Source organism: Diceros bicornis, chromosome 27 (genome assembly GCF_020826845.1).
Source record: "Diceros bicornis minor isolate mBicDic1 chromosome 27, mDicBic1.mat.cur, whole genome shotgun sequence".
NCBI lineage: Eukaryota > Metazoa > Chordata > Mammalia > Perissodactyla > Rhinocerotidae > Diceros > Diceros bicornis.
In genome coordinates, this window is record NC_080766.1 from 4,251,503 (window position 1) to 4,274,424 (window position 22,922).

Below are 22,922 nucleotides of genomic sequence, written 5' to 3' on the forward strand. Positions count from 1 at the left end.
AATTTAACTATTACAGCAGCTAGCGTTAACCTAAAAATGGTGGTGCAAGATAAAGACGTGTACATATACCACAAGTAAAGACGCGTAGATCTTTACATCGTATCAGAGACACCTTTTACCTTCAAATTCTTTTTCCTAAAGCTTGAGACTCACATCTTCAATATCTATTAATTTATTAAGATTCGGCAAATACCATAAATTGAGCAAACTCATAATGTTAAACTAACTTCTCTGTATTTCCCACTTCGACTAACGGTGCCCCCATTCCCACAAACAGAACCTACATTTGATGGTTCGCTTCAATTCTCACCTTTACAACAATTCTCGTATCAAATTGGTAAGTTCTGTTAACCTTCTTTGTTTATGTGTCTTTGGAAGCATCCCATGCTTCACCTTCTATTACCACCATCCTGGAGTAAGTGCAGAGCTTCGCGTCTACAGCACCAAAATCGACTTCTAACAGCATGCAATCTACTTAACCTGCAGCCTCTCCCCATATCATTTTTGCAAATTGCCACTGTCACTGTCTTCAAAGCATTTTGGGGATTACAGTAGCAATTATACGATGAAAAAAACGGAATAAGAAGATTCCAGTTTGAACTATGTTTATTTACTAGAGTGATCTTGGGAAGGTGACTTGGACAGTCTGAATCTTAATTCCCTCACTTGTTAAATCACATAATATCTATTCACAGGATTGTTGCAAAGATTTAATGAGGTAACTTGTAAATGGTGATAGCAAAGCACCTGTCTCCTAAGAGTGCTTAATACGTATTGAATGAATAAATACACCTCTTCCCCCTTACTTCGCTAGTCTCCTGCTTACGAGCTCTTCTCTTCTCCACCCAACACGATCATGCTATTGCTCCAAGGCAAGCTCTGACCTGTTTTGTGACCTCTCCTCGTCCAATTCCACCTTGTGGAAATCTTGATCCGTTATCTTATATTGTGAGTTCGCTGTTTTTGTTTCTCATGTGTAATCATTTTCTTTAAGTAGATTGCAAATGACGAGGGACCTACTTTTTTTTTTAAAGATTTTATTTATTTTTTTCCCCCCAAAGCCCCAGTAGATAGTTGTATGTCATAGCTGTACATCCCTCTAGTTGCTGTATGTGGGACGCGGCCCCAGCATGGCCGGAGAAGCGGTGCCTCGGTGCGCGCCCAGAATCCGAACCGGGGCCGCCAGCAGCAGAGCACGCGCACTTAACCGCTAAGCCACGGGCCGGCCCACGGGGACCTACTTTTTACAAAATATCAGGTGCTTCTTAGTGTTATTTGCAGCTGTGGTTGTTTTTAATTTTCATTTGTTTTCTTTGGCCTGTCCAGAATTGCTTCCTTCCTTTTTCATAAGTGATATTCTGACTTTCTTCTGGACATAAACCACTCTGACACCTCTAATCCCTGTAGATCATCAGCTCCACATGACTCCACCTGCTCTCTCCAAGGGCGAGCACAGGACTAAGTACTTGCCAATCCGAGTAATTCATTCTCCTGCCCAACGTGATTCAGATAGGGCTGTGAGCCTAGCAAGGCCCCAGGATTTCTGCTGGAACAACTGAAGGGCAGTCATTATCTCACAGGAAGTACAAGTGGAGTTACATTAACTAGAGCAATATTTTAAAAGACATAGTTTGTGGGCCGGCCCCATGGCTTAGCGGTTAAGTGCGCGTGCTCGCTGCAGTGGCCCAGGTTCGGATCCCTGGCCCGCACCAGCGCACTGCTTCTCTGGCCATGCTGAGGCCGCGTCCCACATACCGCAACTAGAAGGACATGTAGCTATGACCTACAACTATCTGCTGGGGCTTTGGGGGAAAAAATAAATAAATAAAATTAAAAAAAAAAAAAATAAGAGCAGACTGAGTCTTTCACTGGCTCTTCCCTTCCTTTAAAAAAAAAAAAAAAGACATAGTTTGTGAATTAACCCACTTGGAAGGAAAATAGGGTCAAGTGAAGAAGACACAGAATAAAAGACTTTACTCCTGGATCTATCTGTGCCTGATCTCTCAGCTAGGAAGTTCATCTCCAGACTTTTCAGTTGCATAGGCTAAAAATTTTCCTTTTTTCCTTAAGCGAATTTATTTGGTTTTTGTCACTTGTAATCAAAAGAGAACTGCCTAATACAGTTGTGTTCTTTAACCATGAAGATAACATTTACTAATTATTTTCTAGCTTATTGATGATGAGATTTAGACCAAAGAAAAATGTGGATTACATAACCTGAATCCCTCCTCACTAATGGAGAAAAAAGAAACCGAATCACATTCTTTGTGACGTAAATAAATTTCATTATTTTGCTGTTTAAATAAGCACATACTTTCATAATATGTAAAAAAGCTTCAAAGACCACTTCTGTATGCCAATCTGTAAAAAATATTTTCATTATGTTTATTATAAAAATATAAATGTTTCCACTACAAATCATTTTACATTAGTAACAGGCCATCTACATTGTACAAAGTAAACTAAATGAGTAATGTTTTGAAAATACAAGTTTAAAGTAAATATGTATTGCCAATCTTATCACATTTATACATGGCTTAATTGATACTTAGTACAGCATGAACTGGGTGAGTTACCAGAAATAAATAATATATGTAAATCAGATTAAAGATACAAAACAGATCATATGGCACATAACATTGTGAAGGAGTTGCGGTTCTGTGTTGATTGAAAGTCAATGCAGTTCCTGTACAAAGAGATGGCCATAAGAATCCTAGTACCTCTACTCCACGGCTAAGAATCGTATACTGTTATGTTTACATATGTACAGGGTAAAAATCGTGAAGTAAATTTATAAGAGGTCACGTAGAAAAATAGGGAAAATATGAGAGCAATAGACAGTGTATACCACCTCTACTTCAAATGGAAACCAGAGCCAAAGTAAGTGAAATAGATTCAATGATCCTCAACTTCTGTTAGTTCATGAAATGTACAGATTTTACTGAATACGTTCAGAATAGTATCTAAGAAAGTAAATGCTAGTCTGGGAAAAATGAGATTGGAGCCAGATTCAGATCTCAAACTAACATCCCACCACACAAAATGTTTGATTAAAAAATGTTTTCTAGCTGCTTCTACCAGGCTTAAGTGAAATTTGTAATTAACTTCATAATCACATATATCTTTTTAAAAAGTTCATGCTCTTATATATCCAATATAGAATTCTAGTAAGATTATTTGACTATAAGGAATATTGCAGAAATTTAAGAAATAATCTCCTATTTGGAGGAACACAACCTAAGCTTTATTACACTAAATTTACAACAGATTAGCACTTGTGAATTTTGATCTGTGATTGTAAGCTGGATAGTGTGCCACTTTGCATAAGAACATAAAGGTTGCAGTATTTTTTATCCATTCTATTCTTGTGACATATGCATTTCTTATTCCCATACCATGATCATATCAGCATTAGGAAGACTACAGATAGAGCTAAAATGTTGCTTCACAATATATTAGTGGCTAGATCTCCACCAGGTACTTCTTTTCAAATATTATTGAATATGCTCATATTTGACCTTTATAGAATATTAAGTCTAAATTCCTGCAATGACAGATCTCTCTACTGCCTACAGATTTTGAGTCATTTGCTAGATAACCAGCTATTTTGAAAATGATATGCTCAACAAATACAAAGAAGTTCAGTGCTTCTAATTCATACACCAAAATTATAACAGGTGCATTTCAGTGGAAGACTCTTAAAGATAATAACACATGGTATTGATTATCACAATGTTTAATTAATTTAACTAAACCCCAGTGATGCAGGTGAGTCGTTCAGTTATCATCATTCCCTACAAACAGCTCAACAAGTTTAAGCAAAGATATTAAGTGACATTTCAAAGCCAGTCAGCAAGTGATTTTTTGACTCATGCATTGGCCTATAGGCTGTGTTGCCAATTAATGCAGCAATCTATACAGGATTCCAATTCTTTCCAGTGTAGTTATTCTCTATTCTGGAGCTCTAAAGAGCTTCTTTACCAATGGAGCAAGGTGATGGTCTCCTAAACACCAGAGCAGGGCAGGTATGTCATTGAGAATCCATTACATACAGGCCAGGATATTACACCAAATTAGGAGCATACAGTTTCTAATAAATGGAGAGACAAAAATGGATGTGATAATCCAGACTGCGAGAGATTTGGTTAGTGTATGAACAGAGAAAGGGTTTGGTTTCTTTCTTTTCATATATATATATAGTTATACATACATATACGTGGCTGGTTCAAAAAATCTGGAAAGAAACCCATCATTGTCTACATCTAGTTTATCATGTTTCCTACTGCTGACAATTGGAGAGAGCATCTGGCACTTGGCTGTAACAAATCCAAATTAAAATATCAAGGCATAAATAGAAAACAATAAAAACAATTCAAAAGAAAATAAATATGTACTTTTCTTCAAAATTAAGACAATTTTTACATAATACTGAAGGAAGCTAACAAAAATGTGCAGTACTTAAAAGAACTACAAACTTCATTTCTCCATGCTTTTAACAGATAAAAGAGAATAATAGAATGAAAAGGCAGTAAATATGGCCAGATACTTTGAGGTATAAATTCCTCGATTTTGCTTGCTTTCAAAGAAACAAAATACCTGTTACATATTTATTCTGTGTATAAAAATATCACAAGTCTTTTCTTTAGTGGCTATTAGTAAAAAGAGCCACCATGTTCATTTTGTTATTTCACTTATTTTGCTTTGTGACAGTCAGTTTATGATCAATGGCTCTATGCTAGTTCTTCGTCACTTCGCGCTGAAGAATTTTAATTTAATTCAGCAACTAATATAAAAAAGCAATTACAAAACAAAATACACCCACCCACCAATCCACTAAATGATAGGGGAAAATAAAGAGTTTTTCAATTCCATTTTAAGGCATTTGTACTCAAATGTGAGTGTCTTATTGGGCTTGGAACTGCCCCCAGTATCTCCAGTATCATCATCCACCTTCAGAGTAACACTACATCTTCCACAGCCACCGCTTCCATCCAGAAATAGCACTTTACACTGGAACTGGACCATTCTTTGATTGTGTTTCAAGAGCTTTAATGCTACTGATGATCTTCTTTTGTGGCCCAACCACAGTGACACCAACCTTTTTCATGTCACTGTAAAAACAGAAGAAAATGTCTGGTGAGAATCATGGCTTCTTGAATAGTATGTAAGCAGAGATTTTCAATTAGCAAAGCTTGCACAATCATATATCCCAGTCCTTTGGACGTACTTTTCTGATTTTTGCATCATCCATGTATTATATCCTGGCCATTCTTCTTGTGGAAGAATATAGATGGGGTAGCGGGCTGAACAGTGCCCCCTCAAAATTTCTGTCCATCTGGAACCTCACCAGGTGACCTTATTTGGAAATAGGGTCTTTGCAGATGTAATTAAGGCAAGGATCAAGATGAGATCATACTAGATTAGGGTGGGCGCTAAATCCAATGAGACTATCCTTATTAGAGACAGAAAAGGACATACAGTGACACAGAGAAGGCCATGTGAAGATGAAGGCAGGGACTGCAGTGATGCTGCCATAGCCAATGAACACCAGCATCCACCAAAAGCTAGAAGAGGCAAAGAAGGCTTCACCCCTACAGACTCTGGAGCAAGAATAGCCCCGCCAACCCCTTGATTTCCAACTTTTGGCCTCCAGCATTGTGAGAAAATTAATTTCTGTTGCTTAAGCCAGTAAGTTTGTGGTAATTTGTTATGGCAGCCCTAGGAAACTACTACAGATGGTCACACATTCTTTGTGGAGCATTATCCCAATCCCTTGAATCTGGGCCAGCTCAGGGACTGCTTTGACTGACAGAGTATGTAGAAGTGACATTCTTCAGTTTTTTGCACTCAGGTCTTAAGAAACTGCTAGATTCCACTTCTTATCTTTTGAGACACCCTCTCTGGGCCCCAGAGCTGCCGTATAAGGAGTCTGACGACCCTGAGACTATGACACTGGGGAGGCCATGCGTAGGCACTTGGTCTACAGTCCCAGCTCCATCTCCATCTGCACCAGGGCACACGCAGACGACGCCCTCTCAAGCCCTCTGGACTGGACCAGAGTCAGGTTATGAATACTTCAGTCAACACCGACACGAGCAGAAGAATCACACGCCTGAGCTCCGCCCAAACTCACAGCCCACGACGTTGTGATATATAATAAAAGGGTTCTTGTTTAGCCTTTAAATTTGAGGTAGTTTGTTGTACAGCCACAGGTTACTGGAACAATTTCTTTCAAGTATAAAGTTCTTTCAACGTAGAAAAAAATGACAAGGAAATATCCTTATTTATCAAAATTATTAAATTTAAAATAATTTAAACTCAGAAACCAGGCATTAAAATAAAGATTATATGAACACAAAGAATTTCATTTGGGGGAAAAAAAGAGACTTAGCTAAACACGTGCAAATGATTCATTAAATATTCTTGATTCAAGTAATCAGTTCATATATTCACCTCTTTCAGGTCCTGACTCCAATATCGCCCCTCATGAGACCATCCCTGACCCTCCTATTCAATACTGTAAAACCTCTCTGCACTCATACCTGCACTTCCCATCTTCTCTCCTTGCTTTATTTTCTTCCAAGGCATTTATCACCATCCAGCATATTGCCTTTATTTCTCACTTCTTTTCTTTATTCCCTATCTTGTCCCACAAGATGGTGAATTCCAATATGAACAAGGATTCTTATCCGTTTTGTACTCTGCTTATCAACCACACCCTAAACAATGGCTACCGTTTAGTAGGGGCTGAATATGTACTTACTAAAGAATAAATCAATAGTCCAAAGTATGTTTATCTGGGGAATTGACAGAGGAGTAAAGTATCACTTGGCAAGGAGCAGCAGGCAAATTGAAAATGGCAAGAAGAAAAAGCGCACGTGTGCAAACAGGCACACACATACCAACAGAGAAGGGGCTTCTTTACGGTGAGCATAAAGGAAAGAACAAAAAATTCGAGTTCAATTAAAGAGAAATGGAGTAATTGACTTCTTAAGAAGTGAGTTGCTAAGCAATAAAGAGGTGCAAGCAGACAATGGGAAACCACTCGAGAAGCAGTTTACAAGTCGTTTAAGCAGCCGTTGCATAAAACTAACCAAGACTGTTTGCATTCCTATCACCTGGGCTGAAAATGAAACTCCTGACGACCTGCAAGTTGCCTCCCTGCTGCCATCACAGGCTGGTAAACCCCCTACGGACGATCTGTGTCTGCCTGAGCGCCCTCCCATCGTCCTCTTGAGCTGCCTCCCTTCACGAGGAAGGCTAGTGGGAGGTACGGTGACACCAGGCTTGCTGCTCTCAGTGGAACCATGGACAACGAAAGCTTTCATTAGAGTAACGTAGGCTACTTACCCTGATCCCTGCTTTTGAGAGCGTGTGTTCTATGGGATTTTGACTCTTTATATACCATGGATCTATCTTTAAAATGAAGAAGAAACATTTCCCCACTTGTCCACAAACTATAAAAAAGTCAGTTTATGAATCTAGAGCTAGAAAACAGGGCAGATAAAATATATGTGTACAAATCAATAGATCCTCATTCTTTTTGTATTTCTTCTTTCATCTTTCTTCCCATTCTATATCATATCTTTTATGACTCACAAATTTTTTTCTCTGTGTCTTCCTTTTCTCCTTCTTTACAATCTTAAAAAACAAAATGATAATTATGGAAAGCAGAAAGAAAGAATATTTTTAAGGTAGCATACTAACTTCCTGAGCTCTTTGAGAAATGTAAGCACAGCGACAGTAATACATGCTGTGAGGCTTGGCTCTGATCTCCCCTCTGAAACTGAAGCACCCATACTCCAGCGGATGGAAAAAATCAGATGCAGAGAGTTCACAGACCAATTTGGGACAAGTCTGAAGGGCTAGCCCAGCTCTAGGACTCTTGTTCCAATAGGAAGGGCTGAGTCCTGTCCCTCAGCCAACAACCCCCTCATGACTCCTTTACAGATGTATGTCCTGAGCTCCTCAAGAGCTCACTCCTCAAGAAATCTTCTGCAGAAACTGTTTTAGATTCTGTGTCTGGGAACCCAATATAAGCAAATACATACATAACTGTGTTTACATTTAATGCAAAGGATTATACTGGAGAAGAGAATTAAAGTAATTATCCCTATAGGTTATACCTTAGTGTGGGTTTTTATGTGCCCTCTACTCTCTGCAGCCCCTCTAGAATGCCTTCTACCCACCGCCCTGCCATGTCCAAAATAGTTCCAAACCTCTGGCTGCGGGAGCCCCAGTACCACTCCCCATATGCTCACATCGTCGTCACTACCTCCTTCAGAAGAGCAGCAACTCAGGATGGAGGCCAGAGGTTTATAAGCTATCTGGTACTTCAAAAACAAAGGGATAGGGATGACACTTGGAACATAGCATCCAAGGGAGCAGGATAATGGCATGTAACAAATAATCCGCCTAATATTCATCCACACACTTACTTCTCTCTGCGGTTTCTAGGCTCCCTCGCCCTTTCTCGTTCTCTCTTCCTTTCTCACATTAACTTTCCTAAATCCATCTTACACTAGGAAATAATATTTTTAAAAATATGTTAATTTTACTGAATAAAACACATTTTTTGGACTTCTTTTGAAAATTAGATGAGTTGAGTAGCTTGCATGTAAACAAAATCCCTAAACTAACTGAAATAAATTAATATTTATTTCAGTATGAAACTCGATTGACTTTTTCCTGTGACTCGATAGTCTGGATAGAAAAAAAAAAGAAATTTAGCATCCTTTTTTAGGTATTTCTGTCTTACTCTAGGAGAATCTCTAGAGTTATTCGGTCAAGGGAATCATTTCTGAATTGAATCTAGATGGCACAAAGAAAATAGAGATTGAAAGGAACCAAATTCAAGCAATAAACCCAAGACTGCAAAAGGAAGGATAAAATATGGAATTAAATATTTTATAGCATTTAAGGCGAAAATGTTGCCTCAAAAGATTTCCCCAAATTATTGTGTATTAAATATTTTTCATAAATCCTCATTTTTGTAATATAAACTAGGGGCATGAGGTACACCACACTGCAGAGACCCAAGAAATAAACAACTCCTTTCAAGGAGTTTTAGGGCAATAGATGTTAATCCTATGTTGTCCATGAATTGAGGAGAAAGGACGGAAGAAACAACATTACAGGAATTGAAATACAGAGAGATCTGAAAGCATCTGGCTCAGTGTGAAGGACACACCTGAGACAGCCGAGTGTCTCAGGAGAAGTCAGCTCTCATCTTGAACGTACATCACAGACTGTTCAAATAATAATAATTAAGTGAAAACATTCTAACCAGCCAAAAAGGAGCTTACTGTCCAACACTGTGTTGTTGAGACAAACATATCACTAACTCGGAAGTATAACCAATGTTGTCACTTCACCTTTCTAAGCAAATTCCTTTCTTACCACATTCACAGCTCACAATGTCTGATTATATTTAAACTGTGAACTAGCAGTTAATCTTATTAACAACGTTCTGCCTCATCCACTTCAACATACTGTTTCATAATCTAAGAGCTCTGAGTCTTGATATTTTATTGAGAATAAACATTTGTCTAACTTTGCCTTTGAAAATCTGGCAATGGTGCAGAAATGCTCAACTCCGTGTTTGTTCTTTGCTATGCTTCTCTGCTCTAAAGCAGGTGTCTTCTATATCATAACCCCAACTGTTTATATTACTAAAATAAGAATTTATAAAAATATTTAAATACATTAATATATGCTGGAACTGTGCCTGATCTGAATAACTACCACAGAAACTCAAAGTATATTGTCAAGTGGGTCAGAATTCTATTCAACAAACACTACGTTCTGCTTTAAAGAGGAATGCCAACACATGTTAAGTACAGTAGAGTGAGTTTATTTTCTAAGAACAAATTCTCCTCTTCAATAGTAATATACCCTTCCTACAGATCGTTCTGTGACTTTTTGTGTTTCTGATTGGAATGCTATTTCATAAATGGTAAACTTCTTTACCTATTTGTGAGGCACTTTTATGTCTATTAATTACAGTGCACACTCCTTTTTGACATCTAATCTGTTGCTCTCTACAGTGACTTTGTTTAAATGATTGACAGGGTGACAATGAAAGTCTTTAAATATTCAACAATATTTAAATATTCACATATTAGATGGAGAGGATAAGACTTGAAGAAACTTGAGGCCACTAAAGGGTTTATTTAATGTAAATAAATAAAGATCAAAGATAGACTCTGACACAAAGATAGACACAGTTTCCAAACACTGTGCAAGCTACAAAACTGTGGACAACTTTTGGTGTATCCGCCCAGCACAAAACCTCTTCTTTGGAACAGTCCTCTATCCTAGTCTCAGGAAAGGGTCTCCAGAGCCAAGTTCAAGCTATCTCACCCCACCTCTTTTGAACATAAATGATTAGATCACGGCAAACATATGTCTTCGGAGGAGCCAATCTACAAGCAGGGCTGAGCCCATCAGAATTTCTCTCCTGGGGACTCAGAAAAAAGAGAGTTGGACACTGGTCAGTTGAGTGGCATACCACTCAAGGTGGTATGACCTAGGGTTGAGACAGCCATTTTCAGCTACGTGCATGGGAACGCAGAAAAAGTCACAGTGTAGAAAAAGAAAAAACAGTGCAATCACATTAGAATGTCAAGTAAACTGGCTCTCATTCACAGAGAGATGAAGAATATAGCTTCTAGTTCTTCACTTCCAGTTCCCAATTACCATATCTTGTGAATGAGGACAAATTTTATGGATTATTCACTGGATTCACTTGATTCCTTATAAACTCCCTTTCCTGAAGCCCACGGATTTCTCATACCAAAGAATTCCTATTACCAAAAGACCCCTGTCTAAGAAATACAGCATATTATACTTGATTATTATTGGCTTTTAACACATGAAACCATAAATTAATACTAATTAATGGATATAATTATGCATATTGTCTTTCCAAACTGACTATAAGCCTTTTCAGGAAAACAATAAAGTCATGTATTAAACCTATTTATAACTTCGTTTTCTAGCATGCGATCCTTCACAGAGTAGACATTCAATAATAGATGATGATATAAGATGTTTATTTAGTAGCTGTGAAAACTACTTTTAGACTTTAACATGTTTCGCAGTATACCAGCTTATCCACCTAGTTCTCAATTCTCTATTTCCATGAGGTTAGGCTTTGTTAAAAATAACAGAAAATCACAAATGCAGGAAGATACTCATTATCATGCTATATCTGCTTATGTTTTAAATTAGGGGCTTGATTTTTGTGGGGTTGGGTATGGGTGTGTGTATCTGTTGGTCTACCTGAAGAATGTCTTAGTTCAATGTAGACCCCAATCATGGGGACCTATTGTGAGGGAAGAAGCCACATCAACATGCCAATCTAGAAGGGGTCATTGACAAAGAGACCCAAGATCTAGCTCAGTGATTACAAGGAGACATAAGTACCTCAGTGACTCAACTCGTATTTATAACATGTTAATTCAAAACACATATGTTCACTAGAAAGTTCAGAATCATTCAGTCTCAAAAACTTTTCTCTTACTCTGTGGAAATCTTGGCTATGGTATCACAAGAACTGTACTCCACGCCTGTGAAGACTTCCTTGCACTGTGCTGTCCGGACACCGTTAAGCCAGTCACCTGTTGTATGGAAGGTAGAGATGTTGACGTTGCTTTGGTCCAGAAGAAGGTTTGATGGCCTGCAAGTAAAGAAAACACCAAAGCGAGAGAGATAGGAGTCAGCAGAGATGCTGCGTGTCAAAGTTTGACACCAACATCAGCAGGAACTTCCTGACTTCATGTGGCATTCCTGCGTATTTGTGGAATTTATCTGCCATGAAGGCTTCATCTGTTCACATTGGCAGCTTGCAAGAACACTGTGTAATCATCTTGTCTCAGTGCTCCTCTTCTCCATTCACGACTGCTTTTTAAATCACTGAAACTTTGCCAGTGAAATGCATAAATGCATAAATATATCCATACATACTTTTATAACTTAATTTGTTTAACCATTAGCAAAGATGGTGGTAATTTAGGATGCAATTATAGCAGACACAACACACTGAGTATTTTGTTGTCTGCTTTTGTGGTGGACTTGGTTTCCAATACTAAATCCTGCACACTGGATGTTCATTTGTAGGTACTGTACAAGCTGCTGTCTACAGGACAGTTTAACAACCTAGACTATACTTAAAGCAGGACACACAGTCAGCACAGATTTAAATCAGGTCACAAATGTCATTAAAAATATAAATTACAAGAGCAATAGAAAAAATTAAATGAGAAACAATAAATGAATACTTGTGTATGTGACAACATCAAATGGAGTTCATGATAAACATAGAGACAGATGATAGATGTTGTGACTGTGATTTATACTGCACAATACAATCAGCAGTAAGAGGAACTTGTAGGATTATTTTATATAATTACAGGCATGACTGCAGATCTATGACCAACCATAAGATCTGGTGCGTCACAGGAACAGAACAAACAGAAAAGAAAAGAAGAAAAGGGAAAGAAAAAAAGAAAAGAAAGGAGAAGACCATGTTTTCCTCGCTGAAGAGCCCCAAGAAGCAGCCGTTGGTGAACTGCTCTCGGGGTGTTTGTGGCAGCGCGCAGTGACTTCTGTGTTTATAAGTTTGGGCCCCTTGTAAGACTGGGACCAGTCACCAGGAGGACAATTGATTGCTCTCTCTCTTTATTCTTTCCTCTTAAGGAAGGGAGCTTGAGCAAAAAGCAGTTACAAAGCCCTTTGTTTTGAGATCAATGATAATAATAACAGCAGCAATAAGGACCATACTGAACATTTATGAGCACTTACAGTGTGTCAGGGACTACACTAAGCACATCACACAGAGGTGAGGACTTGAATCCTTACAGCATAAGCTGGGCACTGATGCTCTGCCCCTGTAACAGATGCACAAGCTGAAACTAAAAGAGACTAAGTGACAAATCTGAGTTCCTTCAGGCAAAAGAGAGACAGAAAGACAGACAGACGGAGCTGGGATTTAGACACAAGTTATTTTATACCAAAGCCCACACTCTTGGTCACTATGTGATAGATACCATTCAGGTGAAATTTTGTTCATATTGCATTTCCCCTGTTTTCTCCTGAAGTATTTTTGATTCCAGGATGTGGCCTCTTTGATTTTTATATTCCGTAAAGTCTAGTGGTTTAGTGCGCACATGCTAGAACCATAAGGCCTGGGCTGAATCCTGGGTAGAGCACCTCTTGTCTGTGTGACCTTGAGTGATTTTCTCATCTTGTCAGCTTCCTCATCTATAAAACGGGAACGATGGTGATAATACAGATGTCACACAAATGAAGATTAAATGAGCATACGCAGGTAGTTCTTAAAGCAGTGCTGACACGTAACAAGCTGTCAGTCGGCAATTTGTTATTCTGACCCAAGGTAACACACCTAGCAAAATCGTTGAAGGCCTTAAAATTTCAAAAAGAAAAAATAACATAGTAAATTCCAGTTTATACAAATTGCTAGGAATGTGATAATCTTGTTAATTCCCTTTTGAGCAACTAGAAGTTTAGTTACGTATGATATTATATGCATAATAGGGCAACAATCTTGTGAAACAGGTATTATTTGGGGCCTCATTAGAATAGTCAATAACATCTACAAGCTCACAACACTCCTAAATGGATATGCTATTCCACCTTCTGCAGTTTCTGTTTTCATTACTGCAGTAAAATATATTCTTCACATTAAAAGTGTATATGTCATAACCTAAACTTTATTTTACAGTTGAGAAAGTACATTTGGATTTTTACCTCTTCAGAGTTATCATTCAAATCTTTCACGTTTTGTGATACTGCAGATGGGTTTAATCAGCGCTGAGCTCTTGAAACTTTTTAAAATTATTATTTTTTAAATCCCAATATTAGGGTTTTTTAAACTAGAACTTCACATTTTTTTATATATTGAAAGTTAATAATTTGCCTAAACGAAATCCATCATTTGAAGTGCTTAAATTCGACATTTAGAATTAGTTGTCAGAAGATACCAAAATAAAGGAATAACATATTGACATGCATTTATCCTTATTTTAGAAATGAGTTTAGCTCTCTCAGTCACCAATTCCAGTAATGAATAATACTGGAATATTAAAAATAGCATGAAATAACAGTAAAATGAACCATCCAGATAAAATTAAACTGCATAGTGTTTTACCTATAAATACCAACCACTGATTATTATCCAGGGTGTGTGGCAAAAGCTCATGTTCTCTTGGCAAAATCTCTCGTGAAGAAAATCCATAAATGAGCCAACTCTACCCATAGTTAAACAGGATTTTTAATTGGGGTATTTCTACTACTGTTGATGATATTTCCCCAACTCACTCCCTGATACACAAGAGACATGCTTAAGAGTGAAGTTAAAATTCTTAAAGCTGGGCAATTTGTATCAGACCCCAGACTTTCATGCTGTCGTTAGGGACACGTGAAAGAATGTAAGTTGACTCTTCATCTGGATTTTGATGGGGATACATTAAATTTATTTGATAAAAATAAAATTTTAATGCTGAGTTTAAGGAAAAAAATGGCAACATGAGATTTTGGTTCTGCCTGCACTTTCTTCCTCTGTAGGAAATGTACACCAACACCTAGCCCCCGGTGTGGCGGTCATGGTGGAGTGGAGGAAAGCTGAAAGTGGGCTCCTCAACCTTCCTTCCATCAGACTCAACTCAACTACTTCAGTCTACTCTACCTCAAGTGTTTCAATCATAAATTAAAATTCTGAAGTTTATAATTTGTATTTATATGTTACGGTTTAGCTTTTTTCAACTAACCTCAGAGATTATCTTTAAAAAAAAAGGAAGAAAGAAACAAAAATTAAGCATTATTTTGCAAAGCATTAATTTTCTTTCCTTTAGGAATACTTAGAAAACTACAAAATATCAATATAACATTTTATAAATCATTCTCTTCTGAACCATAAACACAAGTAATTTTCTATGATTCTTTAAATTACTAATCTGGAAAAGAAAAAGAACAGTTTATTTTCATCATTGCAAATTTCTTGTTTTTGTTCTTTTCCTAAGAACTTGAGGAATTAAGGATACATATATACAAACCAAGTTTCAAAACTTACATGCTGTTCTTGGATTGTTTCAGCATGGCCATGATGAGTGAAAGAGCCTTTGTTCCTATTGAATATTATATGCATGTAACATTGGACCCATTGGATAAGTCATGGAACCAGTAAATAAAATTGATAGGAATAGCATTAAATCAGGCATGAGAAAATTTTTTAATAAAAGTTAAGTGAGACCTAGAAATGAGACTATAAGATATTAAACTATCTACAAGCCTGTGCACGTGCGAGCGCAAATATCCACACACACAGACACACAGCTAGGGCTTCAATTTCCACAGTAGCTGTAGCTTAGAATCTAATGTCGACTCTTAGTCCCATGAACAGCAATACTTTTTTATTTATGGGTTTGTGGGTATGAAGAATCAAACCCCAGGACATTTATTCAGAATATTTTTGAAGTGTGCCTCATGCCAAAATGCAGACGATTTTCTTCTCAATTCAAAATGGTTTGTATTTTTAAACTCAACAGTATAGCCAGACTCAACAGAAGTTTAGACAAAATTAGTATAAACAAATTGAAATAGACCAGGACGTGTGGATTAGGGATTAGAGTGACCCCAACAGAATTTTTCTGTTTATTACTTGGATCAAAGTCCAACGAAGACAAAGAATGACCTAATTTTAATGCTAGTGACCTTAGAACAACCAGTCCTGCAAAGTATCATTTTTCCACTTCCAGGATTTCTCCGGGGATTTCAAATAAATTTGGTTCCTTTCCTCCTCTGAGAGGACATCTGGAGAGTTTATCAATGGATAGGAATTTGTCTCGCACTGTGAAGAGCCTGTGATATCTCTTCATGCGCACCAAGGGAATGCAGACTTGCTGAGCAGCTGTGGGCATTGGCGTCTTTTAGACCCAGCCCCAGACGTGGGTCTGAAGGGGAAATTTATAGGCTGGGTGATGCACACCGTGAGCTCACACTTTCGCTAGACAAATTAGATAGATTTCAATCCGTGCAGCTGTAAACGACGTCCTGCAGAGCTCCACCTGATCTGTTACAGCTTTTCATAAATCAGTACCTACAGGCCGCAGACCGCAGTCATTAAAAGGAAATCATGGAAATTACATGTTTGCTCGAGGGAAGCAAAAAATAACTTTCCTCCCTTTTTCTCTCCTGCCTTGTATGTAAGTTTGTGAATTATTCTTTTATGTATTTTCATACTGTTGCATTAAAGAGGTACACATATATTTCTTCCCATCAACTCCTATTTTATCTGTAAATGTTTTCATATCAATTAGCACCAGATACTGGGGAACAAATGTCAGCAACAACTGCCAGTCCCAAGAATATCTTCTCATAATGACCTTATTTCAATATTGCATTAGAATTCTAAATCTCCAGGATTGAATGTTAGGCTATCCTTTTAAAACATAAAAAAACCCCTTTTAGTTTACAAAGGGTTTTATTTTTCAGGTATTAAAAATAATGATTAATACACATTTCTTGAATGAATAAGTAGATGCCTACTGAGTCTAGAAGTAAATATCAATAATTTGGAGATGTGTGCTATACCACTATAATTATCTACTTTTTGGCTGTTGTGAACAGTTTCAGGGAATATATTAATTCTTAAGAGTAATTTCTTATAGGCAAACATTAACTATACCTACCTTTATTGTCTGTGATGGTAATATAATTTTTCAATATCTTTTATAATTTATTGTTAATTTTTTTTATTTCAAATGATTTCTTCTCACTATATTTCAGGGGGAAAGTCTTGCATTTGCCAATTTTTTAAATGGGGATTTATAATGATCTTGATCTTTTTATCTCTAACATTAAGAATTCCAGATAGGATTAAATGAATTTAGTTTGTCATCAGTAACCAAAAATAATTTCAAGTATATATAGTTCCTAACAGGAAATTAGTATATAAATGACACATTAAAGAGAAGGAAAGTCATTGTGTTTACTTTAATTATCTCTAGGCCTTAAGGACAGAAATCTGAGCAGTTATAGCTATTATATCTGGTTTAATTCCTCCCAGTGGTAAAATTACCTACTTTAACTTTTAAGATTAAAAAAGAATCACCCGGGTATTTGGCATATTTGCTTCCCTCTGAAAGGTTCTGTAGCATATTTATTCAGTGAGGAAAGCCATCCTGTTAGTCTCAGAACTGGAGGTCAAAATCATTTCGAGAAACAGATTGTTTTTTGGTCATTAGACTTCTCCTAAAGGATATAATATTTGTCCAGACAGCAGTTTTTCTCAAAAAGAATTATATTATGTTTTCAGAGATCAGAAGTATTTTACTAATGCTAATTTAGTGCCATTAATAGTGAAAAACTGTACGTATTGCTTATTTTTGCTATTTATCCTCCAAGTAATAAAGATAAATCTCTTCAAATCTAGCAATCAATGCAATGGAACAATATATTTAAAATCATTTCAGTTAAATTAACTAAGTATGATTGGGTCTTCAGAACCACATTCTAAATATGTTAGTCATATTATTTAAGTCTTTATGCCATGAATTTTGTTGCCTTCACTTTAGAACCTCATTCTAAATATGTGGAATGTATTGTTTAATTTGTTATATAATTTGTATATAATTATACCTAAACCTCTTAAAATTTTATCCCATTTATCACTCTAAAACAATCAAAATAGTTCTCTAAAAAGAACCCAATGTCCTTGTCATTGCTTACTTGAATGGCTTTTTTCCTCAATTGTCTTTCTTCCTCACTCTTTGCAGCTTTTGATAACAGAGTTCATTCTATCCACTGTCAGAAAATCCTTGGGATGTGGTCTCTGTGATCGTCTGTCTTGTTTCTAGCTGTGATGTCCCTTGTTTCTGCCTACCATTTCACATCCTTCTGCTCTGTAATTGGTACTGTTCTCCAAAGCTCTCAATAGAAACTGCTTTCTTTCTCTCCAGGTGGAAGTCTATGCAGTGGGTTAGTGTTTTGAGATATTAAGGAATGTTCCATACTTTTTTCCTTCTAGGATAGCCATCCACTGGCATTGATTGGCTCTACATCCCCTTATAAGGAGCCTGAAATCTCCATAAGCTACCAGCAAACCCTGTTACAGACGATGGCATCATGCACTCATTTCAATTAGCTTCTTGGCTCTTACAGACATTGAGTTAGTGACTTCTGGACTAAGTGACCAAGGCATTTAGAGGCTTCAGAAAGATCCCTGGACCCCAGGGCAGCACAGAAGCAGTAGGGAGAAGCTGAAAGTACAGTACAGCAGATTGACAGGAGGGAATGTCTCAGCATCAACCTATGTGAACCAACACCCTCCATTATTCAGAGATAAAAGTTTCCTGATAATCTATGGGATATGAGAGCTTTAATTAGAAATTAAATAATTTTAGAAAAATAAAAAAGGTTATATTTACGGTGAAAACCAGCATTGCTAGATTGAGATTTGCACCTATTAAACATGTTTCTGACTGTGGCTTCTTTCATTTTCTTTACAGAGAGAATGCTCTAAATTGTATGCCTCACTCTAATTTTAACGTCTCCCCCAGACTGAGATGTGAACTTCCAGCTTCTCGTGGGACTTGGTCTCATCGTGCCCAGAATGCTCATCTGCCTCACAGACCTGTTCTTCCTTCTGCCCTTGCCACTGCTGTCAATGAGAGCCCTGTTCTCATAGCTCTCCACACTCAGAACCTGGAAGTGGTCCCTGGTACTTTCTCTGTCACTCTGCACATCTCATCAGTCACCATGTCCAAGAACATTCACTTCAGTAAAACTTTTTGAATTCACACCTTTTCTTTGTATTTCCTCTACTCGACCCCAGCATAAGCCCTTTCTGAGATCACTGAAATCACCTCCTAACTCCTTATCATGGATTTCTTTCCCTCCAGCCCTTCTTAAGTGTAGCTGCCAGAGAATTAGTCCATAGGCACAGTGCAACCCATCACTTAGTATCTTCAATGACTCTCCTCTTCCTCACGGACGAATGTCCAAATTTCTAGAGATGACATTAAATCTTCGATTATCTGATGAAAGCATCCATCAGTCTCTTTCTCTACAATTTCCTTTTTTATCCTATATTACAGCATAATTGTATTATGCAAGGTCTTTTGGAAGTGTCCTGAGTTTTTGTGTGTCTGGGTTTTTTGGACAGTGTTCCCCTAGCCCGGCATGGTCGTATCCTGTTATCCGCCTGTAGAAATTTCACCCACAATCTGAAAGTCACTTCTCTACAACTGCCAGTGCATCCCAAAGTAAAAGTAAACTCATCCTTCCTTCATGATTCCTGAATACCTTGTCTTCTTGCAAGATTTTTTACATATCTGATGGGTATTACAGTATTTCTGAACATTTCTTTTCTTTCCATATTTAAATGCAAGCTATTGAGGGTAGAGGCTGTGTTTTATTACCTCTATAACCAACACAGAACCTAGCATAATACTTAAACACAATAACTGCTAAATAAATCTTTGTAGCTTCATACTGATGTACAGTCAAAACTTCAAACTCATACTTGTCTCCACTGATTAGGAAATACTAATTTTAGGGAAAATAAATCAACTACTATAAAACAAATGTAACATAAAATTTAATATAACTTCCCTTCTTTTCTCACTCCTCCTTGCAACATCTAAGTGAGTTCTTATTCTGGCACACTTTGACCATGTGATCATACACCTTCTCCACTACCAGCAACGATATTCACAAAGACACTCTCAGTGGAAGATTCTATGGGAATGACTCTGTTATGAATCATCAACTCTAACTAGGGTTGAAAAGTGAAATCATGCATTATAGAGAGGGAGGGGTAGGGACGAAGAGAGGGCTAGGGAGGGATGGGAGGAGAGGGAGAGAGGATCTGCCTCTGACAAGCAGGGGTACTCGCCTCTTTCTCTCTTGTAATTAGAGGAAGGAAGGACAAGATGGGTGGGTGCAGCACCAGAAGGTTTTTGTTTTGCTGCTGGAATGTCCCATCTGATGGCTTGTATTTTCTCAATAAAGTATGTGGCAAAGGCATCAGTGGAAAGCTAAAGGGAAAGGGAATGAATTTAACCAGTGATGAAAAAGGATGAAATACATTGTCAAAAGTGGGAAAGCAAATTTTCTAAAGGAAAAAAAGATTTCTTGAGGTTGTTGCTAATAAATTTATAATGATACAATCCTCCAAGTTGTGTACTTTAATGGTAATAAGTAAACATATGAAAACAATTTCCAAAACTTTTATATTTAGTGAATTAAGATAGATGGAACTTCTTAGAAAAATATTTATATTTTTCCTAAAATTTCCTAAAATTATATGAGTTGTGACAAAATATATGTAATTAATTCAGGCATTAAAGAATATATATTAGGAGAAAATATATTCAATAGATTTCAATAAGAATGGAAAAATGAATTTAAGAAGTATGTTAAAATTTGGATGCTAGGGCATACTCTGACATACTATGACCTGATATTAAGACTATTTTCCCACATAAAATTGGAGTTAAATTTCTCTAGATCATATTGTATGAGTTAGTCTTTATATTGATAACATTCTCTCAACTGGGTTCCTTGATACTTATATTCCTCAAGATGGAAGAGACATGCTTTTGTTTTTAGTCTTTCAGCAGGAAATCTCATGCTATTTAATGATGATGAAATTCTAAGATATTTTTAACTTCCATCTTGCCTAAAAGTTAGTCTACATTCAGGCTTGTTTTAAGTCTTTGGAAAATAGGAACCTTGGAAATATAGCTTCTTTTCACTCTCTGTTGTTTAAACAAAAAAAATGAAAAAAGGAAATCTGGAGTGGTGGGGAATTCTGGGGAAGGCCTGATTCGTTCCTTATTTAAAATAAAGCTTCAAAAGTAACAATGCTTCTGAAACATTGAACTGCCTATATTGATAACAACATCCTGTGGAAATGATTTGAATGTCTTTTTCATGATATGGAAAGAATTGAAAAGATGTTCTTTTTTGCTATGATTGCTATTGAGTAAAGATCAAAAGAAATGGCTTCAGGGTGCAAAATGAGGACCGTATGGCCCAGGGAGGGACAGGTTTGTTATCCTGTTCATTGTTAAACTGTCAGGTGGATTACCAAAAGAGTCTGTAGAGTCTCTCTCTGTGGAGTTTAAGACAGAGATTCATCCTTACAGGATAAGTTATGGGTAGTTTTACCTACTAAGAATATATCACCAACTTCAATTTTAGTGACCCCTAAATATTATTCCCACAAAATATTCTATGATTCTTATATACTGAGATTAAGGCTTTGATTCAGATTTCCCTTATTCAACTTATTCAAATATAATGTAACAATTGGATCAAGTGTGCTCTAAATAATTATTCCTAGTAAAGTAAAAAATCATTTACTCTATCACAAAGTGCATTAGCAAATGCTGTATCAATTTGAAAGTCGTAACTCTTGGAGACTGTCAGTAAAGAGAGCAGATGTGCAAAAAAGAAACAAGAGAAGAAAACTCCTTCCAATAAGGCATTATATTGTATCTTTTACACATGAGACACAGTACATCACCATTATGGAGCTTTATACACACCACTTAATACTGTGGATTTATGTGCACACGAAGTGTAGCTCTTTCACTAAAACCCTGTAGTTTTCCTATAAGAGCACATATGATCAAAATGTAAAAGAACTGTTTTTCTCTTATGTATACAATGAGAATATAAATCATTAAACCAGACAGATATCTTCGCCTTTAGTTTCTCTCAGAAGCACCAAATATATTAACCCTTCTTTTCTTCTCATATGAGAAAAAAATTCATCTCTCCTCTCCCATTTCTTCCATTGCACTTTGTAGGTACACTTTAATTTACATTCTAATGTTTCACCTTGCTGCCGCGGTGGTGATGATCTTCAGACTGCCTGGGTTCCGGATAAGCTTGTCCAGAATGCTGACAATCTGCTCAAACTTGGGTCTGTTGTTCCTATCTTTCTGCCAGCAGTCCAGCATCAGCTGATACAATGCAGCCGGGCAGTCCATGGGAGGTGGCAGGCGGTAACCTTCATCCACAGCTTTAATTACCTGTGTGAGAAGCAAGGTTTCCAGAGACTTAAGAGGTGCGACTTCTTTTAATTCTTCATGGGCATGGCACACTAATATTAATATTTTAAAGCTAAGTGAAAAAGTTCTCATTTTAAATTGCTTAAAAGGATAATAACATATCACACAAATATTACTCATGCCCAAGAATATTATATAAAGGAAGATCAAGAGAAAGTAAATTTAGGAAAAAAAGAGTTTGGAAAGATACTTTTCAGATTAAAATCAAAAGAAATGTTCTATGATATAAGAAATTCTGTGAGTTATAAAGAAATTATTATTTGGTAATATAGATTTCAATGGAAGCTATATATGAATGAAAGCAGAAAGAATTAGTATACAGATTTTAGTTATACCACAGTTCAGATGGCACCTTCCTAATCATAGTAAGTTCCTTTGGGAAAAGCCCATGTGCTGCACATTTAAGTACCTATTAGTTTATTAGCATTTTAAAATCATGTAAAGCAGTGATTTTCAAACTTGACTGTGTATCAGAATCCTCTGGAAGGACTTATTAATATGCAGATGACTCACCTCTGATTCCATAACTCTGGGGTAAGGCCAGGATTTGCATTCCTACTAATTCCTCTGCCATGCTAAAGCTGCTGGTGTGGTCCAGAGACCACACTTTGAGATCCTCTTATATCAGAGGATTTGGAAAATAGAGGTGGAAAAGTGAGTCTGATCTTCCCAGTACTATTATAACAGCTTGTTTGAAAAAGCACGGTCAGGTTTTTATATCCAAATACATTAAAAGCAGTTTTATATGTGGTGAGTAGGAAATGACTCAAAGCATCTCAGCTTTCCTTCTCATGTGTCTTTCGGCTGATGCTCACAGTCTCT

At 37.0% G+C, this 22,922-nt stretch overlaps 1 protein-coding gene across 2 annotated transcripts in view; it reads right to left on the reverse strand.

The window, feature by feature from the left end:
* Positions 1-2,397: 2,397 nt before the first annotated feature.
* EPHA3 (EPH receptor A3) overlaps positions 2,398-22,922 on the reverse strand; it is a 355,543-nt gene continuing 335,018 nt past the window's right edge. For both annotated transcript variants that reach the window (XM_058570678.1, XM_058570677.1), the window contains exons 15-17: positions 21,868-22,061; positions 11,525-11,680; positions 2,398-5,111 (exon numbers count right to left, since the gene is read on the reverse strand). In XM_058570678.1, the coding sequence (XP_058426661.1) occupies positions 5,006-5,111; positions 11,525-11,680; positions 21,868-22,061 (456 nt within the window). In that variant the 3' untranslated portion in view covers positions 2,398-5,005. The remainder of the gene's footprint in view (positions 5,112-11,524; positions 11,681-21,867; positions 22,062-22,922) is intronic.